Source organism: Phocoena sinus, chromosome 19 (assembly GCF_008692025.1).
Source record: "Phocoena sinus isolate mPhoSin1 chromosome 19, mPhoSin1.pri, whole genome shotgun sequence".
NCBI lineage: Eukaryota > Metazoa > Chordata > Mammalia > Artiodactyla > Phocoenidae > Phocoena > Phocoena sinus.
The window spans coordinates 57,640,398-57,663,498 of record NC_045781.1 but is presented as its reverse complement, the minus strand read 5'-3'; the positions used below and the strand labels follow the sequence as shown (position 1 = coordinate 57,663,498).

Genomic DNA, 23,101 nt, shown 5'->3' with positions numbered 1-23,101 from the left:
GTCATCTCTGGTTCTCGGTGGGGAGATGGGCAGCTGGGCAGAGCTGCGCTGAGCTGTTCTCTTCAGTGGCCAGGGTGCGGCGGTGCATTTCCCCAGAGCCCGTGGTCCCTGCGGGGCTGAAAGTTGGGGCACGGAGGGTCTGTCCCTGGCTTCTCCTCTTAGCCTGTTTGCCGGGAGATTTTAAACGACCGGCTCAGTTTCTGTGTTTCTGCTGCTCAGCCCAGTTCACTCACTACTGCTTCACGTGCCTGCGGTTCCCAGGTGCGTGGTGTTCGAGGCTGGCTCTGTTTTTAAGGCCCCTGGTGGGGTGCAAGAAATCGGAAGCGGTGTGTGAGAGATACTGTGGGGTGACGACCTCCGTTCCCCTTTGTCGTCGTGGGCGCTGGGCTCGGTGCCTGGGCATGCGCACAGCCGCAGCCCTTCCCCTGCCCTGCCCCAGCGTGTTCTGTGAGACCAGCGAGGAAGGTGCGCCCTGTGTGGCCCGTTCCTTGCTGTTACAGTGTCTGCAGCCACTGTGTGTAGGGAGCAAGCACGCCTCAGGGAAGGTTCCCTGAGTGAGTCACACACCGGAAGCCACAAGAGGGTGACTGTCTGACCATGGGAAGTGTTAAGGTTTTTGTATCAGGAATGATGCCACCAGGAAAGTGTGGGAGTGGTGCCAGGTTTACAGCGTGAAGCGAGCTTGTGTTCAGGATAGAGACTTTGTGTAGAGTAGTGAGCGGCCAGCGGCCTGACGTGAGAAGGCAGCACGAGTGGCTCACACGGAAGGCCGGCCTGTCAGGCGGCGAGGGCTGGGCAAGCAGGGGTCCCTCCCGCTGGCTGAAGTGTCGCCCGCAGCACCTGTGGTTCCAGCGTCCTGTTGCTTGCGCCTGCCCCTCGACCCCATGTGCGCTGTTAGGAGTATACCCTAAAGAAATGTTCCCTCTCATGTTGTACAAAAAAGCTTGTGCAGAAACCTAAGGTACAGAGCAGCACGTGCCTGAGTGTGTGTGCACGCACGTGTGCCTGCAGACTGGGCCAGAGAGCCAGTGCAGGCACACGTGCGTGCACACACGCAGTCCAGAAGGGTCTGGATGTTTCCGGGTTTTCTTCTGATTCCTTGATCTTCTCTTCCCACCTGTTCTAGTATTGCTCCATTTTAATCGCTATAGCTCTGTGGTTTATTTGGATAGCAGGAAGGTTTTTCTCATTTACTTAAAGCATTTCTTTGTCATGCACTCATTTTTTTTTTAATTTTTAAATTTTTTTAATATTTGGTCGCATTGGGTCTTCCTTGCTGCGTGCGGGCTTTCTCTAGTTGTGGCGAGTGGGGGCTACTCTTTGTTGAGGTGCGTGGGCTTCTCATTGCAGTGGCTTCTCTTGTTGTGGAGCACGGGCTCTAGGTGCGCGGGCTTCAGTAGTTGTGTGCAGCCTCAGTCGTTGTGGCTCGTGGGCTCAGTAGTTGCGGCTCACGGGCTCTAGAGCGCAGGCTCAGTAGTTGTGCATGGGCTTAGTTGCTCCACGGCATGTGGGATCTTCCTGGACCAGGGCTGGAACCTGAGTCCCCTGCATTTGCAGGTGGGTTCTTAACCACTGTGCCACCAGGGAAGCCCCACTCATTTTTTTTCATAAGAGCTTCAGAATGTTCAAGTTCTGTTGTATAAACGTTTCCGTGGGATTTCGATTGGATCGCAGTTTGTCGATTTCACCTAGGGAGAATTGACGTCTGTCTAATCCTTAGCCTTCCCAGTCGGGAACATTTCGCTTCTCTCCTCTTAGGAGTCTCAGTTAGGTTTATGTTTTATCCTCCAGAAACATTTAAACCGGCCCAGAGGTAGAGTTTCAAAGTCAGAGGGCATGTGTTCCTGGAGCCTTGTCCCCGGATCTGACTTTCTCCCCAGGCACTGTGGGCACAGCTGTCTGCAGCGCACAGGTGTTTTGTCTGGGGCAGTTCTTATTGCCCTCGCTTCACAGTGTAGCACATACTTAGTCCGCGGGGTGGCTGCCCTGTCTGCACTTTGGAGGGGGTGTCTTAAAGAACTTCCAAGGTTTCACAGCAAGAGTCGGTGGTGGAGTGGCTGGGAGACTTGTCAGCCTGGGGAGATGGCTCAGAGCTGAGAGGATACCTCTCTGGGTGATTCTTGGGCTTCCGTGCACCGATTAGCACCTAGGGAGCTCTGAAAATGCATGTTCCTGTCCTCGTCCCCCTAAACATCAAGTCTGATTCAGAGCCGCTTTAAGATGGGGCTCAGGAATCTGCATTTGACAGTAACCCCCCACCCCCCTTAGTAACCTTGATCCAGGCGGCCCTGGATCACAGCTGGAGGCCTTGCCTACTGGCGCATCTCAGGCATACTTGGAGCACTGTTCACTAATGTGAAAACGTCGTCTGCCTTTTCAGAAGTAAGAGAACTCATGTAAAATGCCTCTTAGATCCTTAACAATGAAGAACGGTGTGGGTATTGCTTTTGTAATTTACTACTTATTCCACAATGAAAGCGTCACCCCACTGTTGTTGGCAGGGCTGTGCATGCCTAATTGACGAGGCCTGGTGTAGCGGCGGAAGCAGGCCGACTAATTACTGAAGTTGGTCTATCGATCCTGGGGGCTGGGTTACAGCCCGTGGGGTTTTGCCTTGGAGCTGCCGCCGCTCGGAACTGGGCTTGGTTATTAATAGGCAGACACGATGGCTGCTGTCTCCTCTGTAATTTTTTCTTACTGACCTAAAAGAAAAGGGAAGGCGCTTCAGCCGAAATGAAGGCTGATATTGCTATTTCTGGGGAAAATCACTGAGTCTGGGGGAATCCACACGGTGTGAGCTCAAATCATGGGAAAAGTGCAGGAAGAGGTCCCTGTGAACCAAATTTATTCAGTCTCCAGGGCTTGGCCCGGCACTCTGCATTCTTTTTGCCATGCTGCAGGGCTTGCGGGATCTTAGCTCCCTGCCAGGTTTTGAACCCTCACCCTTCGCAGTGAGAGCACCGAGTCCTAACCAGGGAATTCTGTGCATTCATTTTTTAGGAAACATTCTTCACTCCCGTGGGGGTAGTTTTACGTTTGGGGAGACTGAGACCAAGAAAAGCTTACATAACAGTAAAGGCCGGCAGAGGCAGAGTTAAATCAGTATGTGGTATATGTGGTCCCTTTGTGGGCTTTTAAGCAGGTTTTTCTCGTGGGAGGGCAGGGTGATTGATTCCCAGGCATCCGCTTTGTCTTTCAATTTTGCCCTTCTCGGGTTTCATCTGTAGCACTGTTTACAACTAGCAGACCCTTAGGAGTCTGTATTGTCTTCCTTTATGCACATTCTCCATTCTTGCAACGTTTAATGGACATCATAACAGTTTGAAAATGAGAGGAAAGGTCATAGTGTTACTAACGTCAAGAAGACCAGAGCTTAAATGTCAGCACAGCCTCCTGGTTTACGTTGGACGAGTGTGACCAACTTTAACAGATGTTTTGAGATTCCCTGCGGTGTCTGTCTTCGGTGGGACGTGCCTGCACAACTGACCTGATTTAAAAAAAACAACCAAAAAAAGGCCTGATTTGGTAACACAGATTCTGTCCACTAATCGCGTTTTTATTTTTATACCATACACAGCCTCTCCCCCGTTCCCCGCTGCATCTCCTCCAGGAGGTCGGGGAGGAGAGTGGGCTGTGTTTAGGTGTATGTGCACCTGTGTGAGTCTGAGGGCAGTTCGACACCAAAGGCAGGACTCAGCATTTGCCTGCCTGCTCAGTCTCTCACAGCGCAGACTCCGCTATGGTAGGGTTATTATATATAAACACTCCCCAGATGGTTTCGTTACTAATAGTAATAGTTAAGGTAGAAGGGCACAGTTTGATAGGCTGCCTGGATTCTAGAGACAGCTACTAGTTATTCTGTGCAATGTGAGTAAATACTTACTAAGTCCCAAATTTGTCGTTTAGTGGTACTCGGAAAAGTGGCGCTGAATTCTGAAGGTGCCCTGTTTGATGAAGGGAGAGATGCTCTTGCCTACGTTGCCTGCTCTCCACGTCGGAACCATTCTTGGAGGAGGGCCCTTTCCTTTTCTGAGGATGGGCCACTAGACTAAGTTCCCCGTCAGGTCGGCCTGTGTGGCCTTGAATCTCTGGGTTGGTGAGAGAAATTTTTCCTTTGCTCAGTAAATATCTCGGGAACAGCATGGTACTATGGTGTATCTTTTGTAAGGTGTAAACTTTCAGATAACTCAGGGAAGCCTTTGCATACTGAGTGCTTAACACTCTGTTTGTACCCGAAGCCCGTGGAGCTATTAGACGCGTGTGCGTCTTCTGTAAATGTCACCGCAGCAGCTGGCTGGAAGGGGCCTGGGTGATGCTGAGTGGCAGTGTGCCCTGCCGCAGCGCTGCTCTGCACGCAGCTCAGATGCGCTGGAAGCACTCACTCCCACGACAGTACACATGTATTTTTTGCGCTGCTTATAGAGCTGGCTGAGTAGGACATGTTAATTTTTTAAGACTCCATATTTAGGAGTGACGGCAGTTGAAAAGTGCCTGTTGGAGATTCAAATATAAACAGGCTTTTTTGGGTGGCTTTATTTTCTAAAGGGGTATATGGAGTCTTTTTATAGAAAACATTTCCCTTTTTGGTTACAAAACACAGTGGTACTTGGCTGCTGCCACAGAAAGTTAATTGAGTCCTTAATGCCTGGCTCACCAGAGGACAGAACACCCATGAGATTTGTGGCCAGAGGCTGCAGGAAGCCCTAACCTGGCCATCTCGACTCTGGGGAGTCATCTAGAGATCACTTGGCTCGCTGGTGCTGTTTCCATAGGTCACTGGGCCATTCCATTCACGGTTACTGGAGTAACATTGGAAGCGTTTGGGGCTCTCCTGTGTACCTTTTTTGAAGTAGAATTGGAAGCAAACCTATTAGTTTTTGAAAGAAAACCTGTTTCCCAGGTTGTACTTGTAAAGTACCGTAACAGACAGTTTCTCAGAAGGGGGGTTTGTTGCTTGCCCGGCACGGTGGTGGTCTTGTCATTCACCTTCTCTGTTGTGCAGCTGTACACTGTGGCTTGTCTCCTCGGCACCCAGTCTCGGGACATGGAAAAGTCGTGCCAGCTGCTTCAGCCTGTGGAGTGGGGCCAGCTCCGAGGAGAGCCCTGCTCTCACCGTGCAGAGTGCACGGGCAGGGTCAGTGCCCAGTGATGGCGTGAACCTGTGGTGGTGATAGACCCTCCTGAACCTTGTCCATCTGGGATTTTTATCATGAATTTGGAAAAGAAAACATGCTTACTAGATTTGTGGGTGATAAACAGCTAGGAAAGGACTTCCCGGTGGCACAGTGGTTAAGAATCCACCTGCTAATGCAGGGGACGCGGGTTCGATCCCTGTTCTGGGAAGATCCCACATGCTGTGGAGCAACTAAGCCCGTGCGCCACAGCTACTGAAGCCCGTGCGCCCAGAGCCCGTGCTCTGCAACAAGAGAAGCCGCGCAATGAGAAGCACGTGTCCCGCAAGGAAGAGTAGCCCCCGCTCACCGCAGCTAGAGAAAGCCTGCGCGCAGCAATGAAGACCCAAGGCAGCCAAAAAAATTTTTTAAATAAATAATGAATAAATTTTAAAAAATACAAAACTAGGAAGAAAAGCAAATAAATTGGTTGGCAGTTCAGCATCCAAAATTCTCTTTGTGGACCAAATCTAGCAAGATGAAATTGAAGTGGGATAAGTTTTCCTTGTAGGTTGCATATAAATGTAGCATTTAAAGAAGCTGTCCTTGCTAGTAGGAGAGAAGTATTTAGTAAGTTGAAACGCCGGTAGTCATCTACATATGGTGAGGCTACTCCAAGACTGATGCTTAAAGATGAGATTAGCAGGATGTAGTCTTCAGGAATAGGAACTGGTGATTTTTGGTTGACTTTCCATGGATGAGTACCGTGGTTGGTTTGAATGACACATTAAAAGGGAAGTTAATAAGCTGAGGGCATTAGGGGAGAGAGACTAGGACGTTCAAGCATTTCAAGAAAGGTGAGAAGAAGGGAATTTTTTCTAGGTTGGAATAAGGGAAGATCCTGGAGGTCCTCATAGCAGTGTGTGATGAAATGTTCATCTGAGATTTGCTAGTGGGGAGATGCTGGGTTGGGCAGCTCAAGCTTCTCTTTCATTTTGAGAGTCTTTGTGTTGTATTTATTTTAGGGCACCTGGTTTGGGGGAAAGCTTTGTGGAAATAAATGGAGAATAATGCCTTGTAGAGAGAAGTACTGGATTGGGCAGCTCAGGTTGTAACCATCTTTTGCAGCCTTGACGTCATGGTTGGATTGTGTAGGTGGGAGAGCGAGATTGAGATAGCACCAGCGCAAAACGGTGGGCAGAGGTACCTGGTGAGGGTGCCCGGGTGACCACGTCAGCTCTTTTCACATCAGGTTGTTTCCTTACTGTTGAGCTTTAAGAGTTGTTTGTGTATTTTGGATAATAGTCGTTTATCAGATGTGTTTTTTGCAAATATTTTCTCCCAGACTGTGACTTTTAATTCTCTTGACACTGTCTTCTGCAGAGCAGAAGTTTTACATTTATAGGTCCAGCTTATCTATCAGTTACTTTACATGTAGGCCTGTGGTCCATTTTGAGTATTTTTTGCCGAAGGTCTGTGTTCAGGTTTATTCTTTTGCGTGTGGATGTTCAGTTGTTGCGACGCCATTTGTTGAAGAGACTGTCTTTGCTCCGTTGTATTGCCTTTGCTCTTTTGTCAGAGATCAGTTGGCTGTATTTATGGAACTCTGTTTCTGGGTTGTCTGTTCTCTTCCGTTGATCTCCCCGTTTACTCGTTCACCAACACCACACTGTCATGATTACTGTAGCTTTATAGTAAGTCTTGAAGTCAGGTAACATCAGTCCTCCAACTTTGTTCTTCTCCTTCAAGATCGTGTTGACTATTCTGTGTCTTTTGGCTTTCCATATAAACTTTAGAATTCGTGTGTTGATATCCATGAAATAATTTACTGGGATTTTGATTGGGACTGTTGAATCTATAGATCAAGTTGGGAAGTACTGACACCTTGACAATACTGAGTCTTCTTATCCATGAACGCGGAATGTCCCTCCATTTACTTAGTTCTTTGGTTTTCTTCATCAGAATTTTGCAGTTTTCCCCATATAGATTTTCTATATATTTTGTTAGGTTCGTACCTAAGTATTTCATGTTGTAGTGCTAATGTAAACAATACTGCTTTTAATTTCAAATTTCACTTGTTCGTTGCTGGTTTATAGGAAAGCAATTGACTTTTGCATATTAACTTTGTTGCCTACAACCTTGCTATAAATGCTTACTAGTTCCAGAAGTTTTCCTGTCAGTTCTTAAGTATTTTCCACATAGATGATCATGTCATTTGTGAACAAAGAGAGTTTTTATGTTTCTTCCCAACGTGTATACATTTTATTTCCATTTCTTGCTGTATTGTGTTAGCAAGAACTTTTCAGTACGAAGTTGAAAAGGAGTGATGAGAGAGAATATCCTTACCATGTACCTGCTGTTAGTGGGAAAGCCACTAACTTTTCTCATCATTAAGTATGACTTTAGCTGTAGTTTTTTTGGTAGATCTTTATCAAGTTGGAAAATTTCCCCTTTATTCCAAGTTTACTGAGAGTTTTTATCATGAATGGATATTAGATTTTGTCAAATGCTTTTTTTCAACTGTTGATATGATCATGTGATGTTTCATTTTTAGTCTGTCAAATGTGATGGCTTATATTGATTTTCAAACCTTGAACCAGCCCTGCTTACCCGGGATAAATTCCACGTGGTCATAGTGTATACTTCTTTTTATATTTTGTGGATTCAGTTTGCTAATATTTTGTCGAGGATTTTTGCATTTTATGTTCACAAGAGATATTGGCCTATGGTTTTCTTATAATGTCTTTGTCTGGTTTTGTCATTAGGGTAATGCTGGATAGAGGCTAGAAGCTCTCCTCAGAGAGATTGTAGAGGATTGGTATAATTTCTTCCTTAAATGTTTGGTAGATTTCACCAGTGAACCCTTCTGGGTCTTGTGGCTTTCTGTTTTGGAAGGTTATTAATGATTGATTGCTTTTACTTAATAGACATAGGTCTATTCAGATTGTTTATTTCTTGTGTGGGTTTTGACAGTTGTTTGGAGGAGGAGGTCAGTCCATTTCATACAGGCTGTCAAATTTGCGGGCATAGAATTGTTCACAGTATTCCTTTGTTTTCATTTTAATTTCCATGTGATCTGTAGTGATGTCCTCTCTTCCATTTCTTTTTTTTATAAATTTATAAATTAATTAATTTATTTATGGTTGCGTTGGGTCTTTGTTTTTGTTTTTGTTTTTTTTGCGGTACACGGGCCTCTCACTGTTGTGGCCTCTCCCGTTGCGAGGCACAGGCTCTGGAGGCACAGGCTCCGCGGCCATGGCTCACGGGCCCAGCCGTTCCGCGACATGTGGGATCTTCCCGGACCAGGGCACGAACCCATGCCCCGTGCATCGGCAGGCGGACTCTCAACCACTGCACCACTAGGGAAGCCATTTTTTTAAAATTTATTAAATTTATTTATTTTTTGGCTCTGTTGGGTCTTCATTGTTGTGCGCGGGCTTTCTCTAGTTGCGGCAAGTGGCCGTGTGTGGGCTTCTCATTGTGGTGGCTTCTCTTGTTGTGGAGCACGGGCTCTAGGCACACGGGCTTCAGTAGTTGTGGCATGCAGGCTCAGTAGTTGTGGCTCACGGGCTGTAGAGTACAGGCTCAGTAGTTGTGGTGCACAGGCTTAGTTGCTCCGCGGCATGTGGAATCTTCCTGGACCAGGGCTCGAACCCATGTCCCCTGCCTGGGCGGGCGGATTCATAACCACTGCGCCACCAGGGAAGCCCTCATTTCTGATATTAGTGCTTTGTATCCTGTCTCTTTTTTTCTTAACTTGGCTAGGGATTTATTGATTTTATCAATCTTCTCAAAGAACCAGCTTTTTGTTTTGTTCATTTTTTCTCTATTCATTTCCTGTTTTCAATTTCATTAATTTCTGCTATAATTCTTTTTTTTTTTTCTTCTTCTGCTTACTTTGGGTTTAATTTCCTCTTCTTTCTCTAGTTTCCTAAGGTGGAAACTTAGATTATTGATTTTAGATCTTCTTATATGAGCATTCAACCCTATAAGTTTCCCTTTAAGCACTGCTATCACGGCATCCCACAAATTTTGGTAAGTTGTCTTTTCATTTCCATCTGACTTAAAATATTTAATAATTTCCCTTGATAATTATTCTTTGGCCCATGTGTTATTTAGAAGTGTGTCGTTTAATTTCTACCTTTTTTGGGATTTTCCAGTTTTTTTTTTTTTTGTTACTGATTTCTAGTTGAATTCTATCACGGTCTAAGAGTAGACGTTATATGATTTCTATACTTTTAATGTTGTTACAATGTGTTTTATGGCCCAGAATGGGAAAAATGAGAAAAATGTGTGTTCTGCTGTTGTTGGACGAAGTAGTCTGTAGATGTCAATTTTATCCACTTGATTGATGGTTGTTGAGTTCAACCATATCCTTACTGATTTCTGCTTGCTGTATCTTATCTGTCCATTTTTGAGAGGGGGGCATTGAATTCTCTAGCAATGATAATGGATTCATCTGTTTTTCCTTGCACTTTGGTTAGTTTTTGCCTCACGTAGTTTGACACTCTGTTCTTAGGTGCATACCTGTTAAAAATTGTTATGTATTCTTAGAGAATCGACTCCTTTATCATTATGTAATGCCCCTTTTATCCCTGACAACTTTCCTTGCTTTGAAGTCGGCCCCATCTGAAATTAATATAGCTACTGTTACTTTCCTTTGATCATTGTTAGCATGGTATATCTTTCTTCATCCATTTCCTTTTTTAAAAAAATTATTTATTTTTGGCTGCATTGGGTCTTTGTTGCTGTGTGCAGGCTTCCTCTAGTTGTGGCAAGTGGGGGTTGCTCAGTAGCTGTGGCTCACGGGCTCTAGAGCGCAGGCTCAGTAGTTGTGGCCCACGGGCTTAGCTGCTCTGCAGCATGTGGGATCTTCCCAGACCAGGGCTTGAACCCGTGTGTCCTGCATTGGCAGGTGGACTCTTTACCAATGCGCCACCAGGGAAGTCCCCATTCCATTTACTTTTAATCCATATATGTCTTTATGGTTAAAGTGGGTTTCTTGTAGATAACATGTAATTGGGTCTTGTGTTTTGATCCTCTCCGATAGTGTCTGTGTTTTAATTGGTGCATTTAAACCATTGACATTCAAAGTGATTACTGATATAGTATCTACCATGTTTGTTATAGTTTTCCGTTTGTTGCCCTTGTTATTTGTTCCTGTTTTTATCCTCCACTCTTTTTTTTTGCCTTTTATGGTTTTAATAGAGCATTTTATAATTCCATTTTTTCTCCTTTCTTAGCATATCAGTTATACTTTCTTTTTTACTTTTTTAAGTGGTTGCCCTGTAGTTTGCAGTATACATTTATAACTAATCCAAGTCCACTTTCAAATAACACTGTACCACTTCACAGGTGGTGTGAGTACCTTGTAAGAACAAGATAATCCTAATTTCTTTTTCCAATCCCTTGTATCATTGTGTCATTCATTTCACTTATATGTACACATATGTGAGTATATACACACACAAATATATATTCCTTAGCGGCATATACATGTATACACACACACTCACGCACACAGGCACAAAAGCAAACATAACTGAATACATTGTTGCCATTATTATTTTAAACAGTTACCTGTGTGGTCAGTTAAGTTTCTGACCTATATTGTTTTCCTTTTCTCTGAAGAACTTCCTTAAACATTTCTTGTAAGGCAGGTCTACTGGCAACAAATTCTCTCAATTTTTATTTGTCTCATAAAGGCTTTATTTCTCCTTCACTTTTGACGGATTCTAGGTGATGGGGTTTTTTCTCTCAGCACTTTAGATATTTCCAGTCTCTTCCTGCTTGCATGGATTCTGGGGAGTAGTTGGATGTAATTGTTATCTGTGTTCCTCTATAGGTGAGGTGTTTTTTCCCTTGGTTTCTTTCAGGATACTTTCTTTATCTTTGATTTTCTATCATTTAAAAATGATATATACCAAGGTGTAGTTTTTGGCATTTATCCTGCTTGGCACCCTCTGAGCTTCCTGGGTCTGTAGTTTGGTGTCTGAATTTAAGTTGGGGAAATTCTCAATAAGTGTTATTTCAAATATTTCTTCTGTTCCTTGCTCTCTTCTCCTTTCAATAGTCCCATTACATGTACATTACACCTTGTGTGGTTGTCCCACAGTCCTTGGATATTCTGTTCTTTTTTCCCCCCCCAGTCTTTTTCTCCTTGCTTTTTGGTTTTCAGGAATTCTATTGAGATATCCTCTAGCTGGGTGATTCTTTCCTCAGCTGTGTCCAGTCTAACTACAAGCCCATCAAAGGCATTCTTCATTTCTGTCACTGTGGTTTTCACGTCTAGGCTTTCTTTTTGGTTCCTCCTTAGGACTTCCATCTCCGCTTACGTTACCCATCTGCCCCCGCATGCGGTCTGCTTTGTCCATTTGAACCCTTAGCATATTAAACATAGTTTCAAATTTCTGGTCTGAGAATTCCAGCATTCCTGCCATGTCTGGTTCTGACACTTGTCTCTTCAAATTGTGTTTTTTGCTTTTAGGATGCCTTGTAATTTTTTCTCGATTGCGGGACATGATGTATCTGTTAAAGGAACTGCTGTAAATAGGTCGCTGGTGATGAGGGGGGACGGGAAGCGTTCGCTAGTCCTTTGATTGGGTTTAGGTCTTCTAGTGGAGCCTGTGCCTCTGGACCATGAACTTCTCCAGTGTTTCTCAGTTTTTTCCATCCCCTTAGGTGGGACAGGGTGCCTGGAGTGGGCTGGAGTTGGGTATTTCTCTTCCTCCAGGTCATTTTGGCTCTGTTGATACGCAGCAGCTTAGGCTGTGGTTAACTAGTTTCCCTCGAGGGCCGGCCTTGTTAAGAACAGGGCTCTGATGTCTCTCAAAGTGGTTCCTTTTCCTCTCCCCCTGCCAGAGGCACGAGGGGGTTTTTCTCTGATATTTACTGTGGGACTTTGGTCGAGCCCCTGGCGGTAAATCTTACAATATTGTGGGTACCCTGGTGATGAGGTCCACCTGGGGCTTCCCACTCTCAGAGTTGTCTGCACTGGGCCTCCAGCTGAGCTAGGGTTTCTACCCTGGTTTCTACCCCAGCACTGGTTCCTTCTGGGGTTTCTGCTTGTGTGTGTCCCGCCTGCCCCGAGCACAACTCTGTGTCACTGCCCGTCTCTCCAGTCTGTGGGCAGCAGTGTTCCCTGTGTCCTCACCTCTCTTACAGATCAAGAACTGTGGATTTTTCAGTCTGTTTAGCTTTTTATAGGACAGAGTAGCAACTTCCAGGCTCCTTATGGCCGAACCAGAAGCTGGGACGTCCCTTTTCCTGTTTTTTTATTGCTGTGTATTTTTATATCCGTTTTATTGAGATACAGTTACATTCTATAAAATGTATACCTTTTATGTGTACAGTTAGATGAATTTCAGCAACTATATATACCTGTGTAGCCACCCCCATACCCGAAACAGAACATTCCATCACCCTGCAAAGTTCCTTTCTGCCCCTTTGCAGTCAGTTCCCTCCTAAGCTTGGGCCCCAGGCAGCTGCTGTCACCAGGGATTCATTTTGCCTTTTTATAGTCTCATACAAGTGGAGTCATGCAGTCCGCGCTCCTCCGTCTCCCTGCTTCCCTGTCCGTGGTGTATTTGAGACCGTCCACGTCGTGGTGTGTGTCAGTAGGTGGCTCCTTTCCATGGCAGACGCGTGTTCTGTCTGATGAACACGCCACACCTTGTGTATCTGTGTACTCGGAGCACTTTCCACCGCTTCCAGCTTTGGACAGCCGTTAGTAAAACTTCTCTGAACACGTGGAGGTGTCTTTGTGAACCTGTGTTCTCATTTCTCTTGAGTAAACGTCTGGTGTCACATTGCCGGGTTGTGTGCTGAGTCTGTGTGTGGCAGTTGTGAGAAGCTGTTGTCCCGTTTTCACCCTCCCCACAGCAGAGAGGGGGAGGGGGAGCGAACTCCAGCGCTTCCTGGCCTCATAGCTCTGGGTGCCATCTTTTGTCTCAGGCCCCCGGGGGGTGGGGGGGGGTGCAGGGAGGCGCTCACTTCTGGTATTAAACAGCTGACATCTAATGACCTTGACCACATTTCATATTTATGTTAGTCGTCTGTATGTCTATACATAATTTTTCTATCTTTTGTAAATTTTGTTTTCATATCTTTTGTGAACTTTCTGTTCAGATCTTTTGTCTGTGGTTTTTTGTTTTCTTCTTTGCGGTACGCAGGCCTCTCACCGCCGCAGCCTCTCCCGCCACAGAGCACAGGCTCCGGACGCACAGGCCCAGCAGCCATGGCCCACGGGCCCGGCCGCTCTGAGGCATGCGGGATCCCCCCCGGACAGGGGCACGAACCCGCGTCCCCTGCATCGGCAGGCGGACCCCCAACCACTGCGCCACCAGGGAAGCCCTTGCCTGTGTTTTTATTGGGTTATCTTACTGATAAGGTAGTAAGGGTTCTTTATATATTCTGGATACAGGTCACTTGCAGATGTATATTTGCAAATACTTCTCCCAGTCCGTCACTTGCCTTTTTATTTTTTAATGGTTTATTTTGAAGAGCTGAAGATTTTTATTTGGATGGAGTCCAGTTTGTTAGCTTCTATCTATATCTATGCCAAGGTCATAGAGATTTTCTTGTTTTATTCTAGAGTTTATAATAGTTAGTTATACTCAGGATGGTTTTGGTAGCTTGTGGTCAAATTTGATGGTACCCAGTAAGTGCTTACAGAATAAATTGGTGTAAAAAGTGGTTCTTTTTTATTTTTAATTTAATTTTTCTTTTATAGTGGAGTATAGCTGATTTACAGTGCTGTGTTAGTTTCAGGTGTCCAGCTAAGTGATTCAGTTATACATATACATATATCCATTCTTTTTCAGATTCTTTTCCTGTATAGGTTATTACAGAATATTGAGTAGAGTTTCCTGTGCTATACAGTACGTCCTTGTTGATTATCTATTTTACATATAGTAGTGTGTATATGTTAATTGCAAACTCCTAATTTATCCCTCCCCCCTCCACGTTTCCCCTTTGTAACTATCACTTTTTTTTGAAGTCTGTGAGTCTGTTTCTGCTTTGTAGATAAGTTCATTTGTATTATTATTATATTTTTAGATTCCACATATGAGTGCTATCATATGATATTTGTCCTTGTCTGACTTACTTCACTTAGTATGATAATTTCTAGGTCCATCCATGTTGCTGCAACTGACATTATGTTATTCTTTTCTATGGCTGAGTAATATTCCATTGTATATACATACCACATCTTCTTTATTTCTCTGTCAGTGGATTTTTAGGTTGCTTCCATGTCCTGGCTATTGTAAATAGAGCTGCAGTGAACGCTGGGGTGCATGTATCTTTTTGAATTATTGTTTTCTCTGGATATATGCCCAGGAGTGGGATTGCTGGGTCATATGGTAGCTCTATTTTTAGTTTTTTGAGGAACTTCCATACTGTTCTCCATAGTGGCTGCACCAATTTACATTCCCACCAACAGTGTAGGAGGGTTCCCTTTTCCCCACACCCTCTCCAGCATTCATTCTTTGTAGATATTTTGATGATGGCTATCTGGCAGGTGTGAGGTGTACCTCATGGTAGTTTTGATTTTCATTTCTCTTGTAATTAATGATGTTGAGCATCTTTTCATGTGCTGTTTGGCCATCTGTTTGTCTTCTTTGGAGAAATGTCTGTTTAGGTCTTCTGCCCTTTTTTTATTTTTGCGGTACGTGGGCCTCTCCCGTTGCGGAGCACAGGCTCTGGACGCGCAGGCTTAGCGGCCATGGCTCACGGGCCCAGCCTCTCCGCGGCATGTGGGGTCTTCCGGACCGGGGCAAACCCATGTCCCCTGCATTGGCAGGTGGACTCTCAACCACTGCGCCACCAGGGAAGCCCCTTCTGCCCATTTTTTGATTGGGTTCTTTGTTTTTTTTTTTTGATATTGAGCTGCATGAGCTGTGTATATATTTTGGAGATTAATCCCTTGTCAGTCACTTCATTTGCAAATATTTTCTCCCATTCTGTGGGTTGTCTTTTTGTTTTTTATGGTTTCCTTTGCTATGCAAAAGCTTTTAAGTTTCATTAGGTCCCATTTGTTTATTTGTTTATTTTTGTTTTTATTTTCATTACTCTCTAGGAGGTGGATCAAAAAAAAATATTGCTGTGATTTATGTCAGAGTGTTCTGCCTATGTTTTCCTCTAAGAGTTTTATCATATCCAGGCTTACAGTAGATCTTTAATCCATTTTGAGTTTATTTTTGTGTATGGTGTTAGAGAATGTTCTCATTTCATTCTTTTACATGTAGTTGCCTAGTTTTCCTAGCACCACTTATTGAAGAGAATGTCTTTTCTCCATTGTATATTCTTGCCTCCTTTGTCATAGATTAATTGATCGTAGGTGTATGGGTTTATTTTGGGGCTTTCTATCCTGTCCCATTGATCTATATTTCTGTTTTTGTGCCAGTACCATACTGTTTTGATTACTATAGCCTTGTAACATAGTGGGAAGTCAGGGAGTCTGATTCCTCCAGCTCCGTTTTTCTTTCGCAGGATTGCTTTGGCTATTTGGGGTCAAATAGCCAAAAAAAAAAAAATTTTTTTTTCTAGTTCTGTGAAAAATACCATTGGTAATTTGATAGGGATTACCCTGAATCTGTAGATTGCTTTGGGTAGTATAGTCATTTTGACAGTGTTGATTCTTCCAGTCCAAGAACATGGTATATCTTTCCATCTGTTTGTGTCATCTTCGATTTCTTTCATCAGTGTCTTATAGTTTTCAGGGTATGGGTCTTTTTTCCTCCTTAGGTAGGTTTATTCCTAGGTATTTTCTTCTTTTTCATGCGGTGGTAAATGGGATTGTTTTCCTAATTTCTCTTTCTGATCTTTCATTGTTAGTGTATAGGAATGCAAGAGATTTCTGTGCATTAATTTTGTGTCCTGGAACTTTTCCAAATTCATTGATGAGCTCTAGTAGTTTTCTGGTAGTATCTTTAGGATTTTCTATGTATAGTATCACGTCATCTGCAAACAGTGACAGTTTTACTTCTTCTTTTCCAATTTGAATTCCTTTTATTTCTTTTTCTTCTCTGACTGCCGTGGCTAGGACTTCCAAAACTATGTTGAATAAAAGTGGTGAGAGTGGACATCTTTGTCTTGTTCCTGATCTTAGAGGAAACACTTTCAGCTTTTCACCATTGAGAATGATGTTAGCTGTGGGTGGGTCATCTGTGGCCTATGGCCTTTATTATGTTGAGGTACGGTCCCTCTTTGCCCACTTTCTGGAGAGTTTTTATCATTACTGGGTGTTGAACTTTGTCAAAAGCTTTTTCTGCATCTGTTGAGATGATCGTATGGTTTTTATTTTTCACTTTGTTAATGTGTATCATACTGGTTGATTTGCGTATATTGAAGAATTTTTGTGCCCCTGGGATAAATGCCACTGGATCGCGGTGTATGATCCTTTTAATGTGTTGTTGTATTTGGTTTGCTAGTATTCTGTTGAGAATTTTTGTGTCTGTGTTCATCAGTGATACTGGCCTGTAATTTTCTTTTTTTGTGGTATTTTTGTCTGGTTTTGGTGTCAGGGTGATGGTGGACTCATAGAATGAGTTTGGGAATGTTTATTCCTGTGCAGTTTTGGGGAAGAGTTTCAGAAGGATGGGTGTTAACTCTTCTTTAAATGTTTGATAGAATTCCTCTGTGAAGCCATCTGGTCTTGGACTTTGGTTTGTCAGAAGTTTTTTAGTCAGTTTCAATTTCAGTACTTGTGATTGGTCTGTTAATATTTTCTATTTCTTCCTGATTCCATCTTGGAAGGTTGTACCTTTCTCAGAATTTGTCCATTTCTTCTAGGTTGTCTAGTTCATTGGCATATAGTTGCTTGCAGTAGTCTCTTATGATCCTTTGTATTTTTTGTGGTGTCAGTAGTAACTTCTCCTTTTTCGTTTCTAATTTTATTGATTTGACCCCTCTCCCTTTTTTTCTTGATGAGTCTGGCTAAAGGTTTATCAATTTTATGTTTTCAAAGAACCAGCTTTTAGTTTCATTGATCTTTGCTATTGTTTTCTGTCTCTGTTTTATTTATTTCTGCTCAGACCTTTTTTTTTTTTTTTTATGCGTTACGCGGGCCTCTCACTGTTGTGGCCTCTCCCGTTGCGGAGGACAGGCTCCGGACGCGCAGGCTCAGCGGCCATGGCTCACGGGCCCAGCCGCTCCGCGGCATGTGGGATCCTCCCAGACCGGGGCACGAACCCGTGTCCCCTGCATCGGCAGGCGGACTCTCAACCACTGCGCCACCAGGGAAGCCCCTGCTCAGACCTTTATGATTTTTTTTTTCTACGAACTTTGTGTTTCCTTCTTCTTTCTCTAGTTGTTTTAGGTGTAAGTTAGGTTGTTTGAGATTTTTCTTGTTTCCTGAGGTAAGATTGTATTGCTGTAGATTTCCTTCTTAGAGCTGCTTTTGCCACATCCTATAGGTTTTGGATTCCCGTGTTTTCATTGTCTTTCATCTCTAGTTATTTATTTGTTCACTCTTTGATTTATTCAGTGATCCATTGGTTGTTTAATAACATGTTGTTTAGCCTCCACGTGTTTGTATTGTTATTTTTTTAAGTTATTTCTGTTACTGATTTCTAATCTCAGAGTGTTGTGGTCAGAAAAGATGCTTGATATGATTGCAGTTTTCTTAAATCCACCAAGGCTTGCTTTGTGTTCCAGCATGTGACCTATCCTGGAGAATGTTCCATGTGCACTTGAGAAGAATGTGTATTCTGCTGCTTTTGGATGGTCTGACGTGTTACTTATGGCCTGGGTTTTCTCATTGATGTTCTGTCTGGATGATCTGTCCATCGATGTAGGTGGGATGTTAAAGCCCCCCACTATTACAGTGTTACTGTCAATTTCTCCTTTTATGGCTGTTTGCATTTGCCTTACATGTTGAGGTGCTCCTATGTTGGGTGTATATATATATATATTTACAATTGTTATATTTTCCTCTTGGATTTACCCCTTGATCATTAGGTAGTGTCCTTCTTTGTTTTTTGTAACAGTCTTTATTTTAAAGTCTATTTTGTCTGATATGAGTATTGCTACTCCAGCTTTCTTTTGATTTCTATTTGCATGGGATACCTTTTTCCATCCCCTCACTTTCAAACTGTATGTGTCCCTAGATCTGAAGTGGGTCTCTTGTAGACAGCGTATATATGGGTCTTGTTTTTGTATCCATTTCAGGCAGTCTTTGTCTTTCGTTTGGAGCCTTTAAACCATTTCCATATAAGGTAATTCTCGATATGTATGTTCTTATTGCCATTTTGTTAATTGTTTTGGATTTGTTTTTGCAGGTCTTTTTTCTTCCCTTCTTCTTTTGTCTTCTTCTCTTGTGATTTGATGACTATCGTAGTCTTGTGTTTGGATTGCTTTTTTTGTGTGTGTGTCTGTTGTACCTATTGTAGATTTTTGGTTTGCGGTTCCCATGAGGTTTTGGTAAAGCAGCCTATATATTGAATATATACAAGATTGTTTTAAGTTGCTGGTCTCTTAATTTCAAACACACTTCCTATATCCTGCATCTGTACTTTCCTCTTCTCACGATGGCTGGTTTTGATATCATATTTGTGTGTGGGTGATTTCCTACCTTTACTGTGTGTTTGCCTTTACTGGTGAGCTTTCCCATTCATAATTTTCTTGTTTCTAGTTGTGACCTTTTCTTTTCCACCTAGAGAAGTTCCTTTAGCATTTGCTGTAAAGCTGGTTTGGTGGTGCTGAATTATCTTAGCTTTTGCTTGTCTGTAAAACTTCCGATTTCTCTTTCGAATCTGAACGAGAGCCTTGCTGGGTAGAGTATTCTTGGTTGTAGCTTTTTCCCTTTCATTACTTTAAGTGTATCATGCCACTCACTTCTGGCCTGCAGAGTTTCTGCTGAAAAAACCTTATGGGGATTCCCTTGTATGATACTTGTTGCTTTTCCCTTGTTGCTTTTAATATTTTCTCTTTGTCTTTAATTTTTGTCAATTTCGTTAATATGTGTCTTGGCGTGTTCCTCCTTGGGTTTATCCTGCATGGGACTCTCTGCACTTACTGGACTTGAGTGAGTGTTTCCTTTCCCATGTTAGGGAAGTGTTCAGCTATAATATCTTCAACTATTTTCTTGGACCCTTTCTCTCTCTTCTTCTAGGAGTTCTATATTGTGAATGTTGATGTGTCTCACGTTGTCTCAAAGGTCTCTGAGGCTGTCCTTATTTCTTTTCATTCTTTTTTCTTTATTCTGGTCTGTGGCAATAATTTCCACCACTCTGTTGTCCAGCTCATTTATTCATTCTTCTGCCTCATTTATTCTGCTGTCGATTCTTTTCAGTGTAGTTTTCATTTCAGTTATTGTGTTGTTCGTCTGTTTGTTCTTTAAATCTTCTAGCTCTTTATTAAACATTTCTTGTATCTTCTCGGTCTGTGCCTCCATTCTTTTTCTGAGATCTTGGGTCATCTTTACTATAATTACTTTGAATTCTTTTTCAAGTAGCTTGCCTATCTCCACTTCACTTAGTTGTTCTTCTGGGTTTTTATCTTGTTCCTTCATCTGGCACATATTTCTTTGTCATCTCTTTTTGTCTAACTTTCTGTGTTTGTGGTCTCCTTTCTGCAGGCTGCAGGATTGCAGTTCCTCTTGTTTTTGGTGTCTGCCCTTGGTAGGTGAGGTTGGTGCTGGGCTTGTGCTGGCTTCCTGGTGGGAGGGACTGGAGCCAGCCCACTGGTGGGTGGAGCTGGGTCTTGTCCCTCTGGTGGACAGGCCCATGTTAGGGGGTGTGCTTAGAGGTAACTGTGAGCTCATTACAACTTTAGGCAGGCTGTCTGCCGATGGGTGGGGCTGTGTTTCCCCTGCTGGTTGTTTGGCCTGAGGCATCCCAGCACTAGAGCCTGCTGGCTGTTGGGTGGGGCCAGGTCTTGGTGCCAAGATGGTGACCTGCAGGAGAGCTCACGTTGATCATATTCCCTGGGGCCTCTGTCGCTGTCGCTAGTGTCCTTGCCCCCACAGTGAGCCGCAGCTGATCCCTGCCTCCCCAGGAGACCGTCCAAGACCCGCAGGTATGTCTGTCCCAGGCTCCAGTGGAGTCACTGCTTTGTGCTGGGTCCCATAGCCCGCGAAATCTTGTGTGTGCCCTCCAGGAGTGGAGTCTCTTGTTTCCCCCAGTCCTGTGGAGCTCCTGCACTCAAGCCCTGCTGGCCTGGAAAGCCAAGAGCTCTGGGGGCTCTTCCTCCTGAGGCCAGACCCTCAGGCTGGGGAGCCTGACGTGGGGCTCAGAATTCTCACTCCTGTGGGAGGACCTCTACCGTATAATTGTTTTCCAGTTTGTTGGTCACCCACCTGGTGGGTATGGAATTTGATTATATTGTGAAAGTGCCCTTCCTACCATCTCGTTGTGGCTTCTTCTTTGTCTTTGGGTGTAAAATATCTTTTTTCGTAGGTTCCAGTCTTTTTTAAAAAATTTGCTTGTTTGTTTGTTTACTTATGGCTGAGTTGGGTCTTTGTTGCTGCGCGCAGGCTTTCTCCAGTTGTGGTGAGTGGGGGCTACTCTTCATTGCAGTGTGTGGGCTTGTCATTGTGGTGGCTTCTCTTGTAGCGGAGCGTGGACTCTAGGTGTGCGGGCTTCAGTAGCTGTGGTTCACGGGCTTTAGTAGTCGTGGCTCGTGGGCTTCAGTAGTTGTGGCACGAGGGCTCAGTAGTTGTGGTTCGCGGGCTCTAGAGCGCAGGCTCAGTAGTTGTGGTGCACGGGCTTAGTTGCTCCGCGGCATGTGGGATCTTGCCGGACCCGGGCCCGAACCCATGTCCCCTGCATTGGCAGGTGGATTCTTAACCACTGCACTACCAGGGAAGCCCTCCAATCTTTTTTGTTGATAGTTGTTTAGCAGTTAGCTGTGATTTTGGAGTTTTCTTGAGAGGAGGTGAGCGCGATCCTCTACTCCGCCATCTTGTCTGGCTTTGAGGGGTTGCTTTCAGTCTGGATGCTTGCTGCCTCTTTCCTCAGTGTATGCTGGACGTTATCCCCTTGATACGGGGCGTGCAGGTGCGGTGGCCCGTGCGCTCCTGGTGTGGCGGGGGCGGCGATCAGCGCCTCTTGTTGGTCTCCCTGCAGTGGCCGCGGCCCCTGATCCTTTTGGGCAGCGGGGGCAGCGATTGGCCCCTGCTCCCAGTTCTCGTAGTGGCGGTGGCAGCCCGCATGCTCCCGCGAGGGCACAATGACTGGGGCCTGCTGGCGGGTCTCTTCGTGGTGGTGGCCGATGCCCTCCGGAGACAGTGCAGGCAGCACTTGGCACCTCTTCATGGGTCTTGTGGTAGCAGCAACAGCCCGTGCACTCCTGGGACAGCAGGGGCAGCGCTTGGGGCCTGCTCGCGGGCTTCGTGGTCGTGACCTGTGCACTCCCAGGACAGCAGGGGGCAGCGCTTCGGGTCTGCTTGTGTGTGTCTTACAGTGGCGATGGCCCATGCCCGCCTCTAGAGCCCATGATGGTGGTGGCGGCTCACACCCAGCTCAGAGCTTGTGTAGGTGGTGTCCTGTTGACTGAGAGCACGTGCACAAGGAAGGAAGCTTTTATGGTGGTCCGGCTTCTCTCCTTACATGCCCCCCAACAATGGCGCCTTGCCTCTCTGACAGGCCCAGGCTTCTTCTGAGCACACCCCCAGTTGCCACAGTCCAGCCTCTTCAGGCTGTCTCCGTGTGCCAGCTCTGGTCCTCTCCCTGGGTCTGACCTCCGAAGCCCAAGCTTCAGCACCCAGCCGCCCCCCGTGCCTGTGGATGAGTTTCTCAGGCTGGGGAGTGCAGGGCAGCTGTACCGACTGTCTGTGCAGGGCACTCTCCGTGTTGCCTCCCGCAAACTGGCTGTTACGCTCCCCTCAGAGGCTTCAGAGCTCCCCGTCTGTCCAGGCTGATCTCCCTGATGATGAGTGGACTTCCCACGGTGCAGCAACCTTTCCTCCTTCACACCTCCCTCTCTGGGGTGTAGGTCCCGTCCCAACTCCTTTCACTTTTTAAAAAATTTTTCCTTTTGTTCTACCCAGTTACGTGAAGGTTTTCTTGTGCTTTCGAAGTCTGAGGTCTTGTGCCAGCGTTCCGTAGATGTTCTGTGCGAGTCGTTCCACTTGTACATGTATTTTGGTGTTTGTGGGAGGAGGTGAGCTCCACGTCCTACTCTTCCGCCATCTGCCAAGCTCCTCTTTTTTTTTTGTTCAATTTTAGATCACCAGGCGGTCCTTCAGGACGGAGTGGACATCGGATGGTGGCCTGGAAGAGACAGTTAATCCTTTTTGGTGGCTTCCATGAGAGTACAAGGTCAGTACAAACAGGAGGACCATGTCTCCTGGAGCTGTAAGGAGTGGGCTCCTTATGTGAAGAACCATTCTGAATACACGTGGAAAATGCTGCCCATCCCTTAAACCAGGGCCAACGGCCTGGGCAGCTGCAGAGGAGGGCCCTGAGCTTGGTTTAATGCTCTGTTGTCACTGTCGTGGGATTCTTCATAATTACTGAACAGAGGTTCCCACAGTTTTATTTTGCACCAAGGCCTGCAAGTAATGTGGCCAATCCTATCTAAGATTGGCTCTCGAACTTCAGCCTATTGAGAATCCTCTGAAAGGCTTGTTCAGACTCTGATTTGTGACTCCACTGGCCTGGGATTGGGCTGAGAATCTGCATTTCTTCAGTCTCCAGGTGATGCTGCTGGCCAGGGAACCCCACTTTGAGAAGCACGAGGCTAAAATAACTTTAAAATCCGCCCGATGGGGAACATGTGGCAGCTTGCATCCTGCAGAGGGACCTGAGGGGACATCCAGGTCTGCTGTGCCTGGTTGTGTCGCCACAGTGCTTATGTGCCCAGCCTGGCGGCATGTTCTCCGGGGGTTTTAAGCCCATCATCTATACTGATTCTTTCTTGAATGTCCTTATTAGTTCAGTCCAGAAAAAGAAGACACTTGGTGAACAGGTTAGTTCCTGCCACTGTTGTAAAACGCTAAGGCTCTGGGTAAGATGTCCAGACTGCTCTGATGCCTGGTGCAGGCCCCG

General features: G+C 45.1%; 1 protein-coding gene across 7 annotated transcripts in view; it reads left to right on the top strand.

Moving 5' to 3' along the window:
• Positions 1-23,101, top strand: part of KLHDC4 (kelch domain containing 4) — a 71,002-nt gene that overhangs the window by 15,279 nt on the left and 32,622 nt on the right. For all 7 annotated transcript variants that reach the window (XM_032612510.1, XM_032612507.1, XM_032612513.1 and 4 more), the window contains one exon: positions 22,280-22,372. In XM_032612510.1, coding sequence (XP_032468401.1) covers positions 22,280-22,372 — 93 coding nt within the window. The remainder of the gene's footprint in view (positions 1-22,279; positions 22,373-23,101) is intronic.